Genomic DNA, 21,275 nt, shown 5'->3' with positions numbered 1-21,275 from the left:
CACAAACGTTTTGTTTAATTAGTAAAAGTGACTCATTATGTGGATGGATAGGTGGGTGGGTGGGCAGATGGATGGATGGATGGACAGACGCATGGATGAGTGGGTGGGTAGGTGGGTGGATGGATGGATGGATGGATGGATGGATGGATGGATGGATGGACAGGCAAATGAATAGATGGATAGATGGACAGATGCATGGATGAGTGGGTGGGTGAATGGATGGATGGATGGACAGGCAAATGAATAGATGGATAGATGGACAGATGCATGGACGAGTGGGTGGGTGGATGGATGGATGAGTGGATGTCTACATTTGGATTATAAATATCTAAGAGTTATATGTATAATCAACTTGATAATAAAGCAAAATAGTCCCAATTATCCAAAATTCTCCCTGATCTAGTGCCATTAAGAAATTAATTGAAATGTCAAAGACTATTTTTAGCTCATAGAATTTTATGGTTAGTCACACCCCAAGATTACGTTTTATCCTGTCCCATGCCAGTTTTCCCTTCAGTGTCACTGCTGTGCACAGATCAGGCAGGCTTTGTAGAAAAATCTCCAAAGACCACACACTTTTCTCCTGGGAGCTGATCACTGACACTTCCATAGCGACCCCAGACCTGGTGGGAGATCTATGACACCATTCTCCTGAGACTCTCAGCAAGTGTTCTCTTGACCCGCTAAGCCATAGGAGTTCCTTCTTGAAGACATGGGATGATGTGGTTTTCACTCCTCTACAAGGTAGATAGCGCTGAGGATTGTGCAGAGAGAGTGCATGGACGATACAGTAGAGGCAGAACCCTAGGGGGAAAGAGGGTGGACTGCGGAAGGGCGCCAACAGTCTGGCAAGTATGATTAGCAACAATCCCTACTGGCAGGACAGAAGAGGGAGGGAAATATCTCCTATCACAGGGCTCACGAGAGAACACTGCATCCGAGGAGAGGAGCAGCAAGGAAATGTGTTTAGCGTGATCTCAAGGATGCTTGGCATTTTCCCAAACTCAGTCCCCTCAAGTAAATTCAGACCCGCGCCATGCCCCTTGCAATTTGACCCTTTTCCTTTTTTCTTACACCCAACACCCACTTAGCGTCTTCATTGTGTGACCTGTTTTGTGTCCTCTAGTTACTGTAATTACTCTGCCCTATCTGCTCTAGAGTGGCCCTTCAAAGACAGGTCCGATTCCACCCTTCTCCATTCAGGATCCTCCAGTGCTTCCCGCCTTGCTCAAGGTCAGATCCAAAGTCTTTGGGGTCACCTATTAGGCCTCACCCATTCCATCCACAGGGCTCCATCACCAGATGACATCTCCTGACTGGCTACCCTGTTCCTTTCTCTAGCAGGCCCAGCACTCACAACCCTTTGGCCTTTCCTCCTAACTGTCCCTTCTGTTGCCCCGATCTGGACCAGAAATACCTGACAGGCACACAGATGTCACTTCCTTTAAGCCTCGACTTCAGGGGCTTCTTGACTTCTTCCTCATTTTCTGCCATTTCCTCTGTGGCCCTTACTGCCTGTTGCCTGCCTGTTTTAATCACGTGTTAGAGTGAACATTTGGGACACAAGTACTAAAACTGCAAGACTTTCTAGTCAGTGCCTTGCTACCAGATCCTCAGTACCTAGAACGATGGCTGGCGCCTAGTAGGTGCTCAGACAATAGCCAATGCTCGGGGCTGGGGATTTAGCTCAGTGGTAGAGCGCTTACCTAGGAAGCGCAAGGCCCTGGGTTCGGTCCCCAGCTCCAAAAAAAAAAAAAAAAAAAAAAATAGCCAATGCTCACTGAATGAGAGAATGCACTAAGCTTTTTAGAGTGACTCCACTCTGCCTGCCCTTCCTCTCTGTGTCTATGCTTCTGGGAAAATCTGCCGCCCTTCTTCCTGTCTCCCTGGCTGCCTGGACTGAAAGTTCCTCAAAAGCAAGGCCCGAAGCTTCTTCCAGTCCTTGGCATCCCAAGTCGGGCTCAGAAGGATAACCTCGAATTTGCTAGACCAATGAAGTGGGGATGGAGGTGGGAAGAGAGATGGAGATGAAGTGGGAGGTCCCTGTTTCTAGAAACTGGGCTGCGAATGGAGAGAGAAGCTTGGTGCCTTGTAGGTGGAGGTTTAGGCTGTGGCCAGTAAATAAAGTCCTCCGTGATCTACAGCTGCCTGAGTCCACTACCACCTCTGCACCCTGCTCCTGGCACTTCCCCGACATGCTGAGCACCTGCCTCTGAGCCTTTGTTCCTCCCTGGACTGTCCTCCAACAACGATTATAATGACAATAGCAGCTGCCACCGTTATTGAGCTATTTATAGAGAGCAAGCTGTATCTCACTGTGACACGGATATGCTAGAATGTTCTCCATTATTCCAGACCATCCCCAAAGAAACTGGTGCTTCAGGGGAGGCTAACTAAACGCATCGGTGTTGTGGGCCAAACCCAGCCTCCAGGACTCAGGACTCAGAACTCTTTGAACCGCTCCATGGAGTCTGGTTCTCAAAATCCCAGCCGGTGCGGAGTCCCTAGGAAGCATCGGAAACTGAGGCTGCCTTGGGCTTGCCTGGGGCGGTTTCGCAGGACCACACGGGATGTAGTCTGACCTCTGCCGTTTCTTCTACAATATTCCAGCTGGTGGAAATCCCGTGTTCACAGTTAAGCTGGAGGCCTCGGGCCTGGGGCCTCGGCTCCTGCCCTGGCCCCTGCCCCGGAGCCCCGCCCAGTTCCGGTATTTGCATTTTCTGAAGGTCAGCGCGCCCTTCCTTAAATAGGTTTTAGACTCCACATCTCAGTGTGCCCTGGTACCCATTTCTAAAAAGACTCTATATCTGTGTTCCCTCCACTCTCATTCTTAAGTGCCCTGGGTCCAATATTTTTATGGAAGATCTCTGAAAAGAAAATCCGTTCCTGGGCAAACCGTGAGTCAGGAACTGTGCTCACACTAGCAGAAAAGGGGCCTGCTTCACATGGACAGAGGGCTCACTAAACCAGCCCTAAATCCGCTTCCTGCTGCCAAGGTTTTTTAAAATAAACGAGGAACTCCAAGCTGGAGGTATAGACATATTTAAAAAAAAATAAAAAGCTCTTTTTTTCTGTTTTGTTTCTTCATAAATCTACCAGTAAAAGAAAGCCTTCTAGCAGCGACTGGGTTATTGACTTCCTAAATCTTTAGCTCCAAAGAACTTCATTTACTTACTTTATTAGCAAACATTTATCGACTCCGTTCTCTGTGCCAGCTTGTCTATATATATTATCCCATTCCTGCCTCTCCTCCAGCCATGGCAGAAGCTATAGCAAACACTACAGAGGGTGGAATGGGGCCAGAGGAACGGAGGCCGAACCTGGCAACCTCCATGGAAGTTAGTGAAGTGGGCATTAGCGTCCGGCCATGCTCTTCCAAGGCTCCTTCCCTCCTGCTTGGTAAAGCCAAGTCTGCTGGCTGAACCCTTCTTTCAGCTTCTCGCTTACTCAATGGAAGATGGAGTCCAGGTTGGCAGCCAGTGCCAGCAGTGCCTTCTGCAACCAGAGGCAGATGAGGCAGAGCCCAAGGCTGTGCCAAGGGTACCAGGTGCATGTTGCCACCCCACCCTCAGTACTGCATACGCATCTCCTGATCCTAACTCCTTCCGTTACTGCAACACAACTCTTGGTTAATCGCCTGAAGCACCAAAACTAGACAACCTGTGGGCAAAGAGTATGGGGCCAGGATAAGTGCTGTCTTTACAGTTAAAAGGAATAGCATTCGAATCCAGAGACTGTCCTAAACTCTTACCTTCTGTCTGCTCCAAGTAATCATATCATAATTAGTAATTGATGATAATAGTAACAATAAATGATGGGGTTTCCTACACTAGTGTGACTGAGAATTCAAATAGATTTCAATGTGAATATAAATAGTACAGTTGGTACAGTGCCAACTGAGTTGGTACTCAGTAAAGCTTAGCTGGTCTCCTCCTCCATCACTGTTAACACCAGCATCATCCCCGAGGGTCTGTGGATGAAGGCTGTGTGCTGACTAGAATGGGTTTCTCCTCATGGGGACCCCTGTCCAGAGACAAAAATAGAGAAAGACGGGGCTCTCAGTCTGCCACGGGGCTATGCTGTGCAGCTCAGAAGAGAAGCGGGCTGGAAAAAGAGCATATCTGATGTCCTCCATGACAGAGAAGGTGCCGGACACAGTGTGTCCAAGGTCCCCTGCACAGTAGAGCCTCTTAAATTTTCTGCTCTGGGTAACTTGACCGAAAGATTCTCTTTCTCCAATCACACAAGACTTTGGAACAAGGATCCTCACTGAATCTGGATGCTAACGAGGTGAGGCTTCATGCTTGGTAGGCTGGTGTCTAGGAAGCTCTCACACCAGAGGCTGGAGGCTATCAGTACGTTCTGTGTTTAGTCATCACGATACACTCACAATGCCCACCGTTTAGCGGCTCTGAGCGGATAGCGAAACTGCCTGGAGCCTAGAGACGTTTGAGAAGTGACTTGTCTCTGTGGACCATGCCCTGCTGGCCTTTCTGAATCTCAGCCCCAGCTGGGAGCAGAAACCTTGCTGGGCGTGGCTGTGGTGGAACTCACAGGCTTGAACCAGTTATAGGTTTTGGAAGCAACAACCCTTCTTGAGGATTTGAATGCACTCCTTCCTCAGCCAAATGAAAAGTACACAGAATCTCACAAAGGCAGGTTTCTTGGGGGCAGTGCGTGTTTGTGTGTATGTGTGTGTGTGTACACTGGTGAGTATACACGTGTGTACATATGTGTATTATCAACATCACCAATCTTCCTCTATCAATCTCATATATATAAATATATCAATCTTATATATAAATATATATATATATATATATATATATATATATATATACATTTAGACAAGGTCTCTCCCTGAATCATCTAGGGCTCAGTGATTTAACTGGGCTGGCTGGCTAGCAAGCTCCTGTCTACACACACACACACACACACACACACACACACACACACACACACACACGCATGCGCACGCGCACTCACACACTCCAGGGCTAGGGTTGCAGGTGCATGCTGCCATATCTGGCTTTCACATGACTTTTTCAGGTCTTCATGCATACAGCAAACACTTGACCCACTACCCCTCTGAACTTCAATTGTGAACTTGGATCTCAATCACCAAGCCATCCTGTCCTCAACTCCAATAATAGGCTTGCACCGCACGCTAAAATATGGTGTGCAGACCTTCCCATTCACCTAGGTACTTTTTACATTGGAAAAAAAATAATTATTTCACTCCATGTGTAAAGCCCTGTGTGGCGGTTTGAATGAAAATGGCTCCAAGGGCCCCCAGGGAGTAGCATTGTTAGGAGGTTTGTCCTTGTTGTGGCCTTGTTGAAGGAAGGGTAGCACTGAAGATTGGCTTTGAAGTTTCAGAACCTCAAGTCAGGCCCAGGGTCACTCTCTCTGATGCCTGCTAATCCAGGTGTAGAACTTTGGGCTCCTTCTCCAGCACAAGTTCTGCCTGTGTGTCGTCGCCATGACAATAATAGACTGAGCCTCTGAACTGTAAGCCAGCCCCAATCAAATGGTTTTTATTTTTTTTATAAGAGTTGCCACAGTTGTGGTGTCTCATCACGGCAATAGAATCCTAACTAACTATATATGGAGTTCTCAAAAAGAAAATAAAACCATAATACATGATCTTTGCATAATAGATCAATTGCAGATTTTGCAAATCTCCATCTAGTTCTGGAGGCTTCTTTGAATAAATGACATTTGCACATTTGAATCTCATAACTCTCCAGAAGGACAAGCAACTCCAAGGGGGATTGTTCATCTGAGCAATGAAGCGAGAAGAAATCCTGGGCTGGCGTTTGCAGGCCGACTTTCATCTCAGGTCGATGTGTAGAGAACCTTTCTGCTTAGCACATGGGAGTCAACCCACCGGACCTCATTTCACATCCCCCTCCCCAGCAGCCCCAGAAGAAAGACAGATCCAGTGTTTTATCCTTCCCCTCCCAGCCCCCATTCCCCACCCCAACTTCACACTGAGGTTCCCCAACCTGCCGAGGTCAAGCGCAGGAAGAGTCAAGCTAGGGTTAAGCTCAGAGTTCCAGACTCAAGTTTCCTTCCTCTGTGCCCATTGATCCCTGCGGAGCCCCATGCAGGTGGGAGATCTGGGTTAACCCACAGCCAGTGATGAAACCCACAGGACACATGAGAAGCTTAGGGACACCTGAGGACACGGACGCATATTGGTCTGCCGCTTCCCCCTAGTGCTCAGGACTTCCTTCTTGGCTCTTTAAGCCCCTTGATCCTCTCTACCCACGAGTAAGGGGTCCATGAAACTTAACCTCACTTTCTAGTTCTGGTATCAGATGTATTGACCCCTTCAAGAGGACAGGAGGTCCATGTGTTAGAGCCACACAGAGGCCGCAGGTGAGGGATAAGCCCAAGATTTATGGCCATGGCAGCAGATGCTTGCTCCTGCCTCTGATTCTCGGTTGGTGGGAAGAAGGAAGAAGAAAGAGGGCTCAAGGCCTCCCTGCCTGGTTTCAATGGGAGATGTTAGAGAGGCAGAAGGGTTCTTTGCATCGTGGGCACCTTTCTATAGGTCTGGTGTTTCCTGTCTAAAAACTCAAAGATCCTCAGGTGCCCAGTGAATAGTGAGGCTGTATTGGCCTGTCTGCTGGGCCTTGGTGTTTCACAAGCACATTGCCTGTTCCAACCATTAGTGTGTCCTCAGATCACTCTAGGGGCTACAGTCATTTATATATATATATATATATATATATATATATATATACACACATATATATGTGTGTGTGTGATATATGTGTGTGATGTCATATATAGACATATACATATATACACATATATACATATATACATATATGTGTGATGTCATATATATATGTACATATATACAGATATACATATATGATATAGAAGAGAAGGGGAAAGCAAAGCAGACTCTGTGTCACACTGTAAGGACATGCAGTTTTCTGTGGAAGATTTTTGAAGGCAACCATTGAAAGCATATTGTGTGTGCTGGCTGCGATATGAAGTACATTCCTTGGAACCTGCAAATGTTTGATACATAAACCGTTGGAGAGGGTCTTTAATGGAAACTTGATCAATTTCAGGGCTAAATGAGTATGAAAACAGAATGGGCCGTCGTGTCCGTTAGCCACTGCTACCATACATCCGAAACAATGGTTACTGTAGCTGCCTCCCCTCTCCCCCCACAGTCGCAGCCAGCGGGATGAGTGGCAGGATGTGGGCGGGGCTAGTGAGCCCTGTGATGAGTGAAGCTGAGCTATTGGCTTTGCGCTCTGCTTCCTCTCCCTCTGCCAGTTGACTGACACCATTTACGTCAGTCAGCACCTGTGCGTCGTCACTCGCTGGTTATTGCTCCCAAGTTATTCTGTGAGCATCGGTGTTGCGTGCGTGCGTGCGTGCATGCGTGCGTGCGTGCCTTTCCTAAAATGAGCAAGGCTACCCAGGGTATGTTCTTGTTCGTCGTAAAGGCAGAGCTCAAGAGAGCGAGTTCAACGTCATAGGCACTTCTCAGGCTCTGACTCTATCCTGTCTGGTCACATACCCTTGACCAAAGTAAGTCAATTACTCAGACTTGAAAGTCAAGAAGCTGGACACGCTCCTTCCTCCTGGGGTGCTTAGGGATGGGTAAGCGGCTCTGGGTAAGCCACATTGCTACAATTTAGGTCCTCGCTAAATGTTTACAGAACAGACAGGGAGGGAAGAGTATGGTATTCTAGGTGTTCACAGTTTAAGGTACAGAAATTCTAGGGACTTACCCTCCCCCACCCCCACCCCCACCCCCACCCCCACCCCTACCCCGATATACATCACTACAGAGAAATCCCGAAACCTTGTCTCACAGATCGAAGCCCATTAACACCAGTTACATGTATTCAACCAATGAAGAAGGTCCTCAAAGGCCACCGCCAGCAGGGACTGCCCTTCCCCATCTCCCAGTGTTTGGGCTGTCTCTGGAAGAAAGGATCAGGTGGTGATCTCTGGGTTCAGGAGAAGCACCTCTCAGCAGACGGATTCCCTGCCAGGCCAGGGAACAATTCTGTTCCTGATCTTTGGAAATCCAGTGTCCAGACAAAGGCTCACATGGTTGTTCACTTAGCATCCGTGTCTAAAAGGGGTCCAGGGCTTGGGATGTAGCTCAGATGGTTTCTGCTTGCCTACCATGGATGAAGCCTGGGTCATCCCAGCACCAAATAAACTGGGCGTGGCTGTACACACCCATAGTCCTGGCACTCAGGAGATAGAAGTGGGAGAATTAGAAGTTCAAGGTCGTCCTTGGTTACGTAATGGGTTTGGGGCCAGCGCCAGTGGGAGCTCGATATGCTACCCCGTCTCTAAAGGGGTTAGGGGTCCAGAGTGTGGGTTCCTGTCTCGGCCCCTGACAGTTATTTTGGCTCCTCCCGCTTGATGAATTAAGAAGTAACCAATTGTTATTTTCTCTGTTTCTCCGTACCGCAGGTGTGCTGAGCCTTCCAGAGAGCTTGAACCTGCACCGAGACCCACAGCGCCCCAGCAAGCCGGGAGAGCTACCCATGTTCAGCCAGTCGGAGCTGAGGACTATCGAGCAGTCCCTGCTGGCCACACGGGTGGGCAGCATCGCCGAGCTCAGTAAGTGGATGCTGTCTCCTTAGCCTGGTGCCTGCCCCACATAGCCACTATCTGTCTGAAGTGACACGCCAGTGTTTCACGCCAAAGGTGCTCATGCTGACCTGTCCAGGGAACCTTTATTGAGCGCCTGCTGTGTGCACAAAGCAGTGCCAGTGAACTTGGGGATGATGTGGGCTCTAGAGGAAGGAAAGCCCTGCTAAATCTCCCAGTTCTGCCATTGCCTTATTGAAATCTGGTCTTTGCCCTGAATCTCAGTTTCCTTTCCAATTAGACTGAAGAAATCCTCTCAGCCAGAGCTGGGTGATGCTTTGATATGGAGTACACAGATGCCTATCTTAGGGAGTGAGATCCTGCCTGCTGCAGGCAGAATACATGATCTCTAAATGGTGCCCATTAACTGTTGATATCTACAGCAGCATCTGTTGGATGCACACCAGATCTCCTCTCTCCTCTGTTCAGAATTCTCTGCAGGTTCCTTTCTGACCCACAGGACAACCAACGTTCTCAGAACTGCTCCCAGACTTCCTACCCACTATGCTCTGTTCTCCCTTTGGTCCTTTCTGCCCCTTGACCCCGGGCCTCCTCCCTCCAGCCAAAAAACTCTCCATGTCTTTTTTTCTCACCTCTGTAAAACCTCTCTAAGGACCCTTTTCTTACTTCAGGCTAGTAAAAGCAAACCACGAGAGAGTAGACGGGGTAGTTGAAAGGGCAAGCATCTGAGGTCTGGAGAGAGAAAGTCAAGAGCATTTACTGCTCTTGCAGAGGATTCTAATTCATTTCCCTAGTCAAGAGGGTCACATCTACCTGTAACTCCAGCTTCAAGAGTTCGATCACCTCTTCTGTCTTCCAAGGGAACCCTCACACTAGTACACGGAGGCAGGGGTTGGGAAGAGGCTCTATTTCTCACAGCTCTAGAGTGTAGGAAGTCCAAGGTGAGAAATTCAACTCCTGGTGATGGCTCTCTGCCCAGCTTACAGTCGATACCTTCTCAATGTGGGTGCCCTCATTCTGTAAGGCCTATCATAATGGCCCCACCCTCTTGGACTTGCCCAACCCTAAACACCAGCCAATGAGCCCAATTTCTAACACCATCACCCTGCAGGGCTGAGGCTTCCACATGTGAGCTGGGGAGGACATACACATTCAGTTCATTGGTCCATAGCAACCCCATCCTTTATCGATCACTCTTAAGTGTCATGCCCAATACCTACCATCCTCCAGCATACTTGATGCGTTTGTATTTCCATGGTCTCCTCATTGAGGCACAATTGACGCACAACTAACCTGTGCATCCAGTTCAGTCATTTTTCGTATATTCACCAACTCGCCCAGCCATAACCATGGTTTGTTTTAGACCATTTTTATTACTCCAATTAAAACCCAGCACCCATAACAGTCACCTCCCTCCCATTTCCTAATCATGATCCACGTCCAACTTCTTTGCTTTTTTGTATTGCCTCTCTCCCTGCTGGAATGTGTCCTCCCTTCCTGACAGGACAAATTTTTAATGTGTTCACTGATAGAACAGTATCCAATAGATAGATAGATAGATAGATAGATAGATAGATAGATAGATAGATAGATAGATAGATAGATGGAAAGAGATAGATAGAAAGAGATAGATAGGTAGGTAGATAGGTAGGTGAGAGAGAGAGAGGGAGAGAGAGAGAGAGAGAGAGAGAGAGAGAACAAACAAGAGAGAGAGAACAGTATCTGGACCTCAGGAAGCATGAAGCATAAAAGAAAGGAGATAGAGAAAGAAGGAAAGGAGGAGGGCCACAAAAATGTATAAAAGAAATGAGAGAGGACATGATAGTCAGTTGTGCTAACTTGATTGGATGAAAAATTGCCCAGGGAACACCCCTGAGATGGCTCAGTGGGTGAAGGTGCCCAGACTGATGACCCAAATTCTATCCCCAAGACCCACATGGTGAGAGAAGAGAGCTGTCTCCTCAAGTTGTCCTCCGACCCCCCCCCCATGCATGCCTTGGAACATGGACATTCACACACATAGTACACAAATAAATAAGTGTAAAAATAGGAAGTGTTCTTCTAGGTGTGACTGTCATGGTGATGTCTCATTTCTGCCATCCTGATTTTCTGAGCGAGCACATGAGGCCAAGAGGGGGCATAGGGTTTCGGAGGACTGAACCCTGTGAGCCAAAGTAAATCTTTCCCTCTGTCATTTCTGTCAGGCATTTTGTCGCAGCAATGCAAAGAGCAACTCACACAGAGGAACAAAGTTGGAGTGTCCCAGGTTTGAAGAATATTTGGTTATATATGCCCTGATTAGGGCTTGTGCCCTCCAGCCAGACCCTCTGTATTCCTTTCTTCTCTGCTGCTATGATAAAGTGCACAAGGCCAAAAGCAGCCTAGAGGAGAAAAGGATTTATTTCAGCTTCCACTTCCAGATCACATTCCTTCACTGAGGGAAGGCCAGGCCCAAACTCAGGCAGGACCCTGGAGGCAAGAACTGAAGCAGAGGTAGTGGGGAGTTGCTGCTTACTGGCTTTCTTATATAACTCAAGGACTACCTGCCTAGGGATGGCACCGCCCACAGTGGGCTAGGCCTTGCCAAGTCAATCAATCAACAGTCAAGGCAGTTCCCCTACAGACAAGACCACACTGGGCGACCTAGTCTGAGAATTACCTGAGAAATCCCTCAGTTGAGAGCCCCTCGAGTTGACAATAAAAACTAACCAGGACGCCAAGCTAAGGAAAATACATGTATTTGCTCAAGACTCTCAGTTGACTGTTAAACAGCTTAGCTGTCTCTCAGTTCCTCATGGAGCTGGAGGTCTGATTTCTACGCAACTGAACTGTGCAGAAGTTGATACAGCAATCCCAGAAGGTCCTGAGCAGTAAGAAGCATCTGGACCCAGAGCCCAGCCCGCGCCTCCTCCAAAGGAGTTCCTGACCCACCTAGGACATGACCTCCCATGAGGACAAGCTGCATCTCTGTGATAGCAAGCCACGGGGGAGCAGGAGACTATCTCTGGCACTGAGTTCATTACTTTTCTTTCACTGAAAGAAGATACCCAACAAAACAACTCAAGAGAAAAAGGGTCTATTAGGACCTACGGCTTCAGAGGGTTCCAACCCTGACAACTTGGTTCTTGGTTCTTGACTCATTATGAGGCAGAATATCATGGTGGTAGGATTATGTGTCCAAGGGAGGGTTTTGGGTTTTTTTTGTTTTTTTTTGTTTTGTTTTGTTTTTTTAATCTTCTTGCAAACAGGAAGCCAAGAACAAGACAGGAAGAGAGAGGAAACATGATAATTTCAAGGACCCATCCCCAGAAACTTAATTCCTCCACCTAGGTTTTACCTCCTGAAGTTTCTAGAACATTCTAAGATAGTACCACAGGCCAGGAGCCTAACTTCCAGCAGATGAGCCTTTAAGTGAGACACACTTCATATGCAAACCGTAACAGTCACAAGATAGCTGCTTTCCTGGCCTCTGTGTTGAGATGTTGGATTCCCATCTTTTTCAGACCCCTGAAGCCATGAGATGTCCCTAGTAAGAATATCTTCTGACTCCTGGCTGTGGTTGATCTAAGGCTTATTTGTGACATGGCCCTGTTGGGAGTCTGGTGATGTCTAGAGAACCCTGCCTTAGAACTTTTTTTAAATGCATAAGATACAAAACTATAAAGAAAACCAATTTTTTTGCATTTAAATCATGATATTTGTTTTATGTGTATGAATGTTTTGCCTACATGCTCATATGTACGAAATATGCATGAAGTACCTGAAGAGGCCCAAAGAGGGCTCAAATCCCCTGGAACTAGAGTTACAGATGGTTGTGAGCCACCATGTAGGTGCTAGGAATCGAACTCAGAACCTCTGGAAGAGCAGCCAGTACTCCTAACCACTGAGCCATCTCTCCAACCCCCACATTCTAAGATTTTATTAGCACATGATATGACAGGATCTAGCAGTAAGTCTGATGGCCACATAACTCTGAGGTCATGGTATTTATGAGTGTGATTCTGAGGTATCCACAAGGAAGTGATAGATGTTTGCATTTTAACACACTGCCGGGATGTCTTCAGAATGTGCAAAGGCTCCAAACAACACCCTGGGGAAGCACTGCCAGAAGACAGAAGACGTTTGGACCTTCTGGGAATGCCCTTGTCCCTGAAGCTGTAGAATCTCACTGTAGAGTTGGAGCACATCTGTATATACATTTCTTGGGAAGAGGCTTCCACACCATGCAGCCCACATATTCTCCTGTTGGGTCTCAGAACTTAGTCCCAGGGTTAGGAAGATAACTTAATCAGTAAAGTGCTTCTCAAGTAAGTATGAGGACCTGAGTTTGGATCCTACACACACACACACACACACACACACACACACACACACACCACATACACACACACACCACACACACACATACACACACCACACACCACACACGCACACACAGGCACACACACACACACCACACACACACACACACACCACACACACACACACACACCACACACACACACACACACACACACCCTTCCACCCTTACCTACATTTAACACGTACAAAGGTTAGTCCTGAAGTGTCTCCAAGGGCCCACCAGCCTCTGTTCAAAGAATTTGCTAAGCAAATCCATGGCTCACCTAAGCAGGGAACCCATGGGAGCAACGTGCTGCAGAAATTGTTTTTAAGGATAATTTGCTGTGTAAATTAAACACCGTCGCCATTGGATGTTGACTTTCATGTGTGAATTGTTGGCACACAAATGGGTGTTGCTAATTGCAAGTGTGTTTTGTGTGTTCATTAAGTCGGGCCTGAAGTCGGGGTGCAGACGTGCTCTGATAGAACCCAGCATAGACAGAAGGTAATAAGATTCCTCTCTTCAGATCTGACTGTAATTTAGGCTGGCTTGTTCTGCAGTCTGAATCAACACAGACTGGCTCTCTCTGTGGACACGGAGTTGTTCTTTATATTCAAAGTTTGCTCTGTCCAGGTGGGTGGTAGAAATCATTATTTTTGCGGCAGAGGTGAGAGTCTCAGCTCTTGAAACTGTCTCATGGATGAAAGATTCGAGAGCAGAGCCCCTCTTAATAGCTAGTGATGATAACAGCAGCAGCTGATGTCTGTGGAAGTGGGGTGCCATGCTGGCTAATCTGGATTGCTAACCTGAGGAAATTAGAATCACCATGGAAACACACTCTGGGTGTGTCTATGAGGATGTTTCCAGAAAGGTTTAACTGAAGAAGGAAGATCTACACTGAATGTAAACGGCCCATCCTATGAGCTGAGGTGCTGGGCCAAATAAGAAGAAAACAAGCTCAGACCCAGCCCAGAACCAGACACAGACACAGACCCAGACCCCCAGATACCCAGACCCAGACCCCCAGACCCCCAGACCCAGACACCCAGACACCCAGAACCCCAGACCCAGACACCCAGACACAGACCCAGACCCTCAGATCCCCAGATCCCCAGACTCAGACACCCAGACACCCAGAACCCCAGACCCAGACCCAGACACCCAGATCCAGACCCAGACCCACATCCCCAGACCCAAACCCAGACCCCCCCAGACCCCAGACCCACATCCCCAGACCCAGGCCCCCAGGCCCCCAGACTCCCAGACCCCCAGATCCCCAGACACTCAGACCCAGACCCAGACACCCAGACCCAGACCCACATCCCCAGACCCAGACCCAGACATCCAGATCCAGACCCAGATCCAGTCCCAGACCCCCAGAACCTCAGACCCCCAGAACCCCAGACTGCCCCAGACTCCCAGACTTCCAGACCCCTAGACCCAAACCCAGACCCAGACCTAGGCCCAGGCCCAGACCCAGGCCCAGACCCAGTCCCAGAACCAGGCCCCGAACCAGACCCAGACCCCCAGACCTTCAGACCCCCAGACGCCCAGGCCGATGCCCAGGCCCAGCCCCCAGCCTTGCCTGCTTCCTGTCTGTAGACACAGTAGAACCATATGCTTCAAGCTCCTGCTGCCCTGCCTTCCCAATCATGATGGACTGTCCTCTCAAACTGTAAGCCAGAACAAACACTTTCTTTGTTGTGCGATTCGTCACAACATCAAGGAATGCGGGTGCTGTGATAAATCTACAGATGAGCTTTTGATGTACGGGTCCCTACTTTGTGATCTGGGGGTGGAAGCAAGAAGAGGTTGAACAATTCCTCCCATCAGCCTCGTGTGGGATCTGAAGGGCTGGAAATTGCATCCAGGCTTGGGAAGGTAAACCTGCCACACCATAGAACTGCCCTTCTACCAGGGTCATGTGACTAGGTACCACTCAGATCCCAGAGGCCCCATCGTAAGGAGGGGTACGAGTTGGGGCTATGTTCCTCTCGCTCTGAGGTCCTGCAGTTTGCTCTGAGGGTATACAGGCTCTGGACTTAACTGTAGAATACCCAACATTCAGAAAGGTTGCCAAGTCCCTGAAGAGGAGACAGCCCCGAAGGCTGGGGTGTCTCCCCATGCTACCTTGCTATTTCTTCAGTAAATCATATTAAGATTCAGATCTGCCGTAAGCCATTGGGATGCCTGGAGCACTTTATCCCTCCTGTTACAGCTTTCACTTTTTATCCTGAGAGTTTCCCAAAGGCATATATTGGAAGCTTATCTTCCAGCCCTCGGTCAGTGGGGGTGGGGTGACCTTGAAGGGAATACTGGGACACCAGCCCTTTCTGTCTTTCTTGCTTATTATACTTGGCCGCCGCTAAGTGAAGATTCCTTTTCTACCTCAGGCTCCTTCCGTAAGATAGTGAGCTTCCACAGACCTGGGGTGGTAAAGTCAAAAGACCATAGACAAAATTAATTCTCCTTTTAAGTCGAGTACTTGAGGTGCTTTGTTACCATGGTTGAACGCTGACTGACATATCATCTTGGGGTAAAAACACTCCCCCATTTCTGGATCGGGGCTGTGTAAAGTGCATGGCACACACCTCGGGCTTTATCCGTATTCCCATTTCACAGGTAATAAAAACTGAGTGTGAAGAAGGATCACCGTCTTGCCCGAGGGTGAACAATCAGAAAGTAGAAAACAAGTCTTAGCTCAGTTTTCTTTGTCCTCTCTGCTGTGTCTGGATAAGCTTTGCATTCTGAGCACCTTATACACCACCCACAGCTCAGCAGATGTCCCTTGAATGAGAAATTAATAACCTGAAGTGAGCTGCACACTAAGAGTGAAGAATATGCAGTGTTTGGGGCTCAAAGAAAAATCCAGACTAATATCAAGTTCTCTATTGAACTTTAGGATTTGGAGATCCTGAAAGGAACATGTCCTCCCATACATAACAGGGAGGTGACATCCTAAGAGAGCATGCAGTCCCCACACTGACTTAGAGTCTGTGAGCAGTTGTCACCCCTGGGTGTGGTCCTCTCTTTCTCTTTCCTTCTCTTCCCCCCTTATGCCCTCCTCTCTCTCCCCTCTTCTTACCCTTCCTTCTTTTCCAAAATGAAAGGGCTGTTTATGAGTAGATTTGAGCAGAAGCAGCTCTCGTTGAAATGTGTGATCTTTTTCCAGGGAAGTCACCCCTGGCTCACAGCAGTCTCAGTTTCTAGAGCGCTGTACATTAGCGTTGGAGCTGGGGAGGTTCGAGAAGCATCCCCTGGGCTGGCATGGAAGATGGTTGTAGGTGATGTACAGAGCCTTTTTAATTTTAATTGCTATGTATATTTCATGAGTGTGAGGAAATATTGGTTTTCCATTTATGGCACTGATATGAAGTTTCCTTTTTAAATAAATTTATTTGTATGAACAAGTGAGGCAATTTAAAGAGAAAATATTAAGTAAATAAATTGTACGAGATGTGCACAGATATGAGAGACGTCACGATGGTAATTCCCAGGTGGCTGACATTTGAGAAACACAATTACCAGTGGATGGATTCTCAGATAGGTTCTTGGAATTGAACTCCAGTTGCCCAAGCTGGGAGCAGCTGGAGAAAGACTAAATGATTTCTTGTTTGGGGCTCATGGCACAGACAGGGAAGACAGCAGGTAGTCACACTTATAGAGTGAAGAGTTTCAAACAGAGGTAGTGATGGTCTCACATGGGTGGCCTTCCCTAGAGATATGCTGAGGGCCTCTCTGGTCCAGGGATGAAGATGACAATGGTTATGGAAATCATGTGATGCCTGATAGGATGCAATAATGTTGGTGATGATGGTGATGGGGGTGATGAACGTGGTGATGACTGACATGATGTAACAATGTTGGTGAAGAAGGAGATGATGGTAATGGGGATGACAAAATTCCTATGATATTGATGATTAGAGATGATCATGATGATGATGAAAATTCTGTAATGATGATGGTGATAGTGAGATGAATTTAGTGATGGCAGAAATGATACGATAATGATGTTGCTGATGTCGGTGAGATGGAAATGATGTAATGAGGATGGTGGTGATGGAATTGATGTGGCAATGATGGTGGTGAATGATGGCAGTGATAGTGAAGATTCAATAAAACAGTGCTCAATGCTAATTACACACAAACAAGGCATCAGACCCCCCCTTGAGCACTTTTAATCATGTGTATGCATTTCCTCATTTAATTCTCTGAGGTAAATGTTGTCATTATCTCCACTTCACAGACAAGGATGCCAAGGTTAGGTATTTTATGTGTCTTTCCCTTAAAGTACACAGCGAATCTATTCTTTCATTCTTTTCCTTTCTCACAGAGAATTAAATTAGCTTTTCAGAGTCACTACTAGATAACGGCAGGTTAAGTGTTAATATGCATTGCAAAAAGCATGCTATCTGCTCCCCAGAAGAGAGCAAGAATCAGGGTGTAGTCTCTGTGTGGAGGGCTCCATGAAGGAAGCATAGGCGTAGAGAGTCAACTGTGAAGCACTACAAAATCAAGCAGGTTCGTCTCTACTGGGGTGTGTTGTTGCAAGTATACAGGGGAATGAGATTCTGACCCGAGCATTTTAGAGGGCTCCCTGGAGAAGAGCCATTTGATCAACCACCAGGAGTCGTGAGGATGTGGGAAGTAACCATCCAAATTAAGAAGTCAACAAAGTGGAATTTCCAGGCCAGCTGAATGGTCCCCCAAGAAGATGGGGAGACTGTGAGACTATAAGGCAAAGGGCACCCACACACCAGCTTTCCCAGTGGCCCCAGCAGGTGGAAACCATTGCCAGCATCTCTCCATCTCTGCCATTACTGTCCTCGCTCTCATTTTCTAGGCACTCTTGAATCTTCTCATTCCAAAGCATTTCACAGGGATGATTTTCACTCCATTAAGAGGCATTAATCATACATGATAGGTTTCATTATGACATTTTCACATTTGTAAATAATATGACTTGATGGTGTTCATTCCCTGTTACCCTCTCATGTTCCTCTCCCATGGTTTCTGTTTTAGTTTCTTTTCAAGTGCTGTGATTAAAAGAAAAAAAGACTATAAAAGGAACATAAGGGATAAAGGGTTTCGTTGGCGCACAATTCCATGTTTTAGTCTATCAGAAATCAAGGCAGCAGGACGTTGTAGCATCTAGTCACATTGTATCCACCGGCAACATTACAACCACTGGCAAGAGCAAAGAGCATGTGCATTGGCTGGGCTCTGCACTCTTACACAATCCAGAGTCTTCTGCAAAGAGGATTGTGCTGCCCACAGTGGGCAGTCCTCCCAAAGAACCAAAATAACCCTGGGTGGCATGCCCAGAGGGCCCTTCTCACAGTTGACTTTGGGTTTTGTTAAGTTGACAATTAGCACTAGCACTTTCTCTCAATCCCTTAGCGGCCATAAGTTGTCTGTGAATCTTCAGGGCCTCATGAGAGTCTTTGAGAGGAAGAATATTCTAGTCTGACCCTAGACCAAAGGGTAGGGAAAGAAATACCTATCCCCTACGTGCCAGAATTCAAGTTTAGAAGTTGCAGAAAAGTTGGATACCACCCATAATCCCTCTGGGCAGAAAAATCCTTGGTCAACACTTGCTTTCCCCTTCTCTCAATATTTACTTTGCACACACTTTTTAATAACATAATCCTGATTGCGCCGTAAGTAATTTTGAAGTTCACACTTTCCCTACTTATGATTTTAATGAAGATTCCTCCTCACGATATTGCGGTTTTGTGCAAACAGTTCTGATGTCTGCCTACGTTTATTATTTGATCTTGTGGGTACACTAGAGATTCTTCCTTATTATTTTTGGACATTTGTTTGTCGGATTTGGGAGCCTGTAAATAAAGTTTGGGTGCCAGTCCTCGCGGATGAAGACTTGGCAGCATCTTGAATTCTAACACTGGGACGCATTCCCAGAAGTGGATTACTGACTCAGGGGACTGGAGTGTTTGATAATACATTTGCCGCACAAAGCTAAAATTGCTGTGAGATGGACTGAGGGCTGACCAGCTAAACTGGGCTGCTTTGAAGGAGAAAATTGGACCACTGTGGAGAGAAAGACACAGGCACTAGACAGAGACGGAACCTTGTCTGACCTCCCCCCACCCCACCTCCTTGCTCTGCAACCTGGGCCTTGGTTTTCCATCCCAGCGGTGTTGACCTTTGGAGCTGGACTTTTTATGTAGCAGCTGACCTGTGCACAGGATTTCCAGGGGGGTCCCTAACCTCAGCCCACTAGGTATCAATAGCAGTTCCAAACGTGTGAAAAGCAAAACTGTCCCCAGACTCGGCTGAATGTCTCCTGGGGTTGAAAGCCAGCCCAGCTGAGAAGCACAGCTGCAAGACTGAACCCTGTTAATGTGCACTACCGACACCATGGGGGCAAGAAATGATATGCTTGGTGTTGTCTTAGTGGTGTTCAGTGACTAGATGGTGCTTGGACTATTCTTAAAAGCAGTGGGGGCAACGGTTTACTGGGGCTGAGAGCACTCTAGAGAGAAAGCCTGCAGCCACTTCCGTATCTAGGAATCTTGGATGGTTGGTTGGGTTGGTTGGTTAGATGGATGGATGGATAGATGGATGGATGGATGGATGGATGATTGGATGGATGGATGGATGGATGGGTGGATGAATGGGTGGGTGGGTGGATGGATGGATGGATGGATGGATGGATGGATGGATGGATGGATGGATGGATGGTGGATGGATGGATGGATGGTTGGGTGACTGGATGTTTACAATTGGATTGTAACTATCTAAGAGGTAGATTACTATCAACTTGATATAAAGCAAAAATAGTCCCGATTATCAAAAAAATCTGCCTGATCTATTGCTATGAAATTAATCAAAATGTCAAAGGACGTCCTGTGTGCTGAGAACCTTGCACATGTAACACTGAAGTAACGGCTCCTCCTAGCATATCCGTTTTATAAACAAGGAAGGACTATAACCCAAATCACACCATCACACAGCATAAAGAACATAGATTTCCCCAGTGACCAACTTAATGCTTTCAGTTCTCCTGAGAGACAACTCTGCTGAAATAACTCCAAAGTTCAGTGACTGGAATAGACTGGCTGGACAGCACATCCCAGGGATGGGATCACGGGTGCTGCCCCTGAGATTTCTTCTTCTTCTAAACATGGAGTTTGAGAGATCAAACTCGGGTCTTAGTCAATGTGCAGCAAGCACTTTACCAACTGAGCCACCTCCCTGATCCATCTTGGCCAGATTTTGGTTGGTTTTGTTCTGCAGATAGCTGGAGAGGGACAGAGGCATTCAGGTCCTTAGCCAATCAGCCAATGGGAAGTCCTGTGATGTCTGTTTATTGATGTCCACAATGGTACCACGCCTGAGCTGCCGGCTCCTACTCTCTATGCAGCTTTCAAACACAATGTTTTCCACCCTACTGATCCCAGAGACGCAGAATCCTGCTGTCCTCCAGCCTTGTTCAGGCGCTCTTCAGTGCATCAGACTACCTTTTCTGTTCCCCACATGAAGGTGCCCTGGGGACTTCCTGCCCACAGGTCATTGAGAGACAATTTCCATCCATCCTGGCTGCCTCCTTTTCTTCCTTTGCTGTTTCTCCAAGCTTCTGGGAAGGAGAAAAGGATAGACTGGCTCTGGGATAGGCACTGAGTCAAGAACAGAATTTAGTTTCATCACAGATGTGGTCACTGGGGTGTCCAAGATCAAAGCACAGCCTCAGGGGCTGCTCTCTGCCACTGACGTGTACCCTGTCATTCTCCTAACATGGCAGTGAACTGAAAAGCAGGAGAAGGGGTGTTCTCAATGCAAATGCAGAGGGGACTTTCCTTTCCTGTTACTCTGTTTTATCAGTGACCTCAGTGAGTTGAATGGCCACATTGGGTAGATTTTCCTCAGTGCACTGATTTAAATGCCAGTCCTACCAAGAAAATGTCCACATAGACACACTCAGAAAGGCTTTGCCAGCTGTCGTTTGGCAGCCCCTAATCCAGGCTGACATCTAAATTAGCCCTGGCACCTGCTGAGCAGGTGTTAATCCCGTGGATTGTACTCTAACGCCTCCCATCAGAAGCGGCAGAACTTTGAACCTTGTTTTGAGAAGAGTAGCAGAGCTACATCTCCACCCTGAGGGAGGGACTTGAGGACCTTATGTCCCTCTAATGGAGCAGACTATACTCTTTTCCATCACCATTTATGCTGGCGACTCCTCTTGTAGGTAAATAGAAAACCTAGAATAGAGTTTAAATCCTCAGAGGATAAGCTTCTGCTCCCCGTTTGACCCCCTGCTCTTGGGTTTTGAGTTCAGGTAAAGTGTATCATTGAGAGGCTCAGCAGG

At 47.4% G+C, this 21,275-nt stretch overlaps 1 protein-coding gene across 6 annotated transcripts in view; it reads left to right on the top strand.

Moving 5' to 3' along the window:
* Abtb3 (ankyrin repeat and BTB domain containing 3) overlaps nucleotides 1-21,275 on the top strand; it is a 276,858-nt gene that overhangs the window by 152,109 nt on the left and 103,474 nt on the right. For all 6 annotated transcript variants that reach the window (XM_063264584.1, XM_063264583.1, XM_039080070.2 and 3 more), the window contains exon 2: nucleotides 8,464-8,613. In XM_063264584.1, the coding sequence (XP_063120654.1) occupies nucleotides 8,464-8,613 (150 nt within the window). The remainder of the gene's footprint in view (nucleotides 1-8,463; nucleotides 8,614-21,275) is intronic.

This window comes from Rattus norvegicus, chromosome 7 (assembly GCF_036323735.1).
Source record: "Rattus norvegicus strain BN/NHsdMcwi chromosome 7, GRCr8, whole genome shotgun sequence".
Taxonomy (NCBI): Eukaryota; Metazoa; Chordata; class Mammalia; order Rodentia; family Muridae; genus Rattus; species Rattus norvegicus.
The sequence above is the reverse complement of the archived record's forward strand: the minus strand, read 5'-3'. Positions and strand labels throughout refer to the sequence as shown.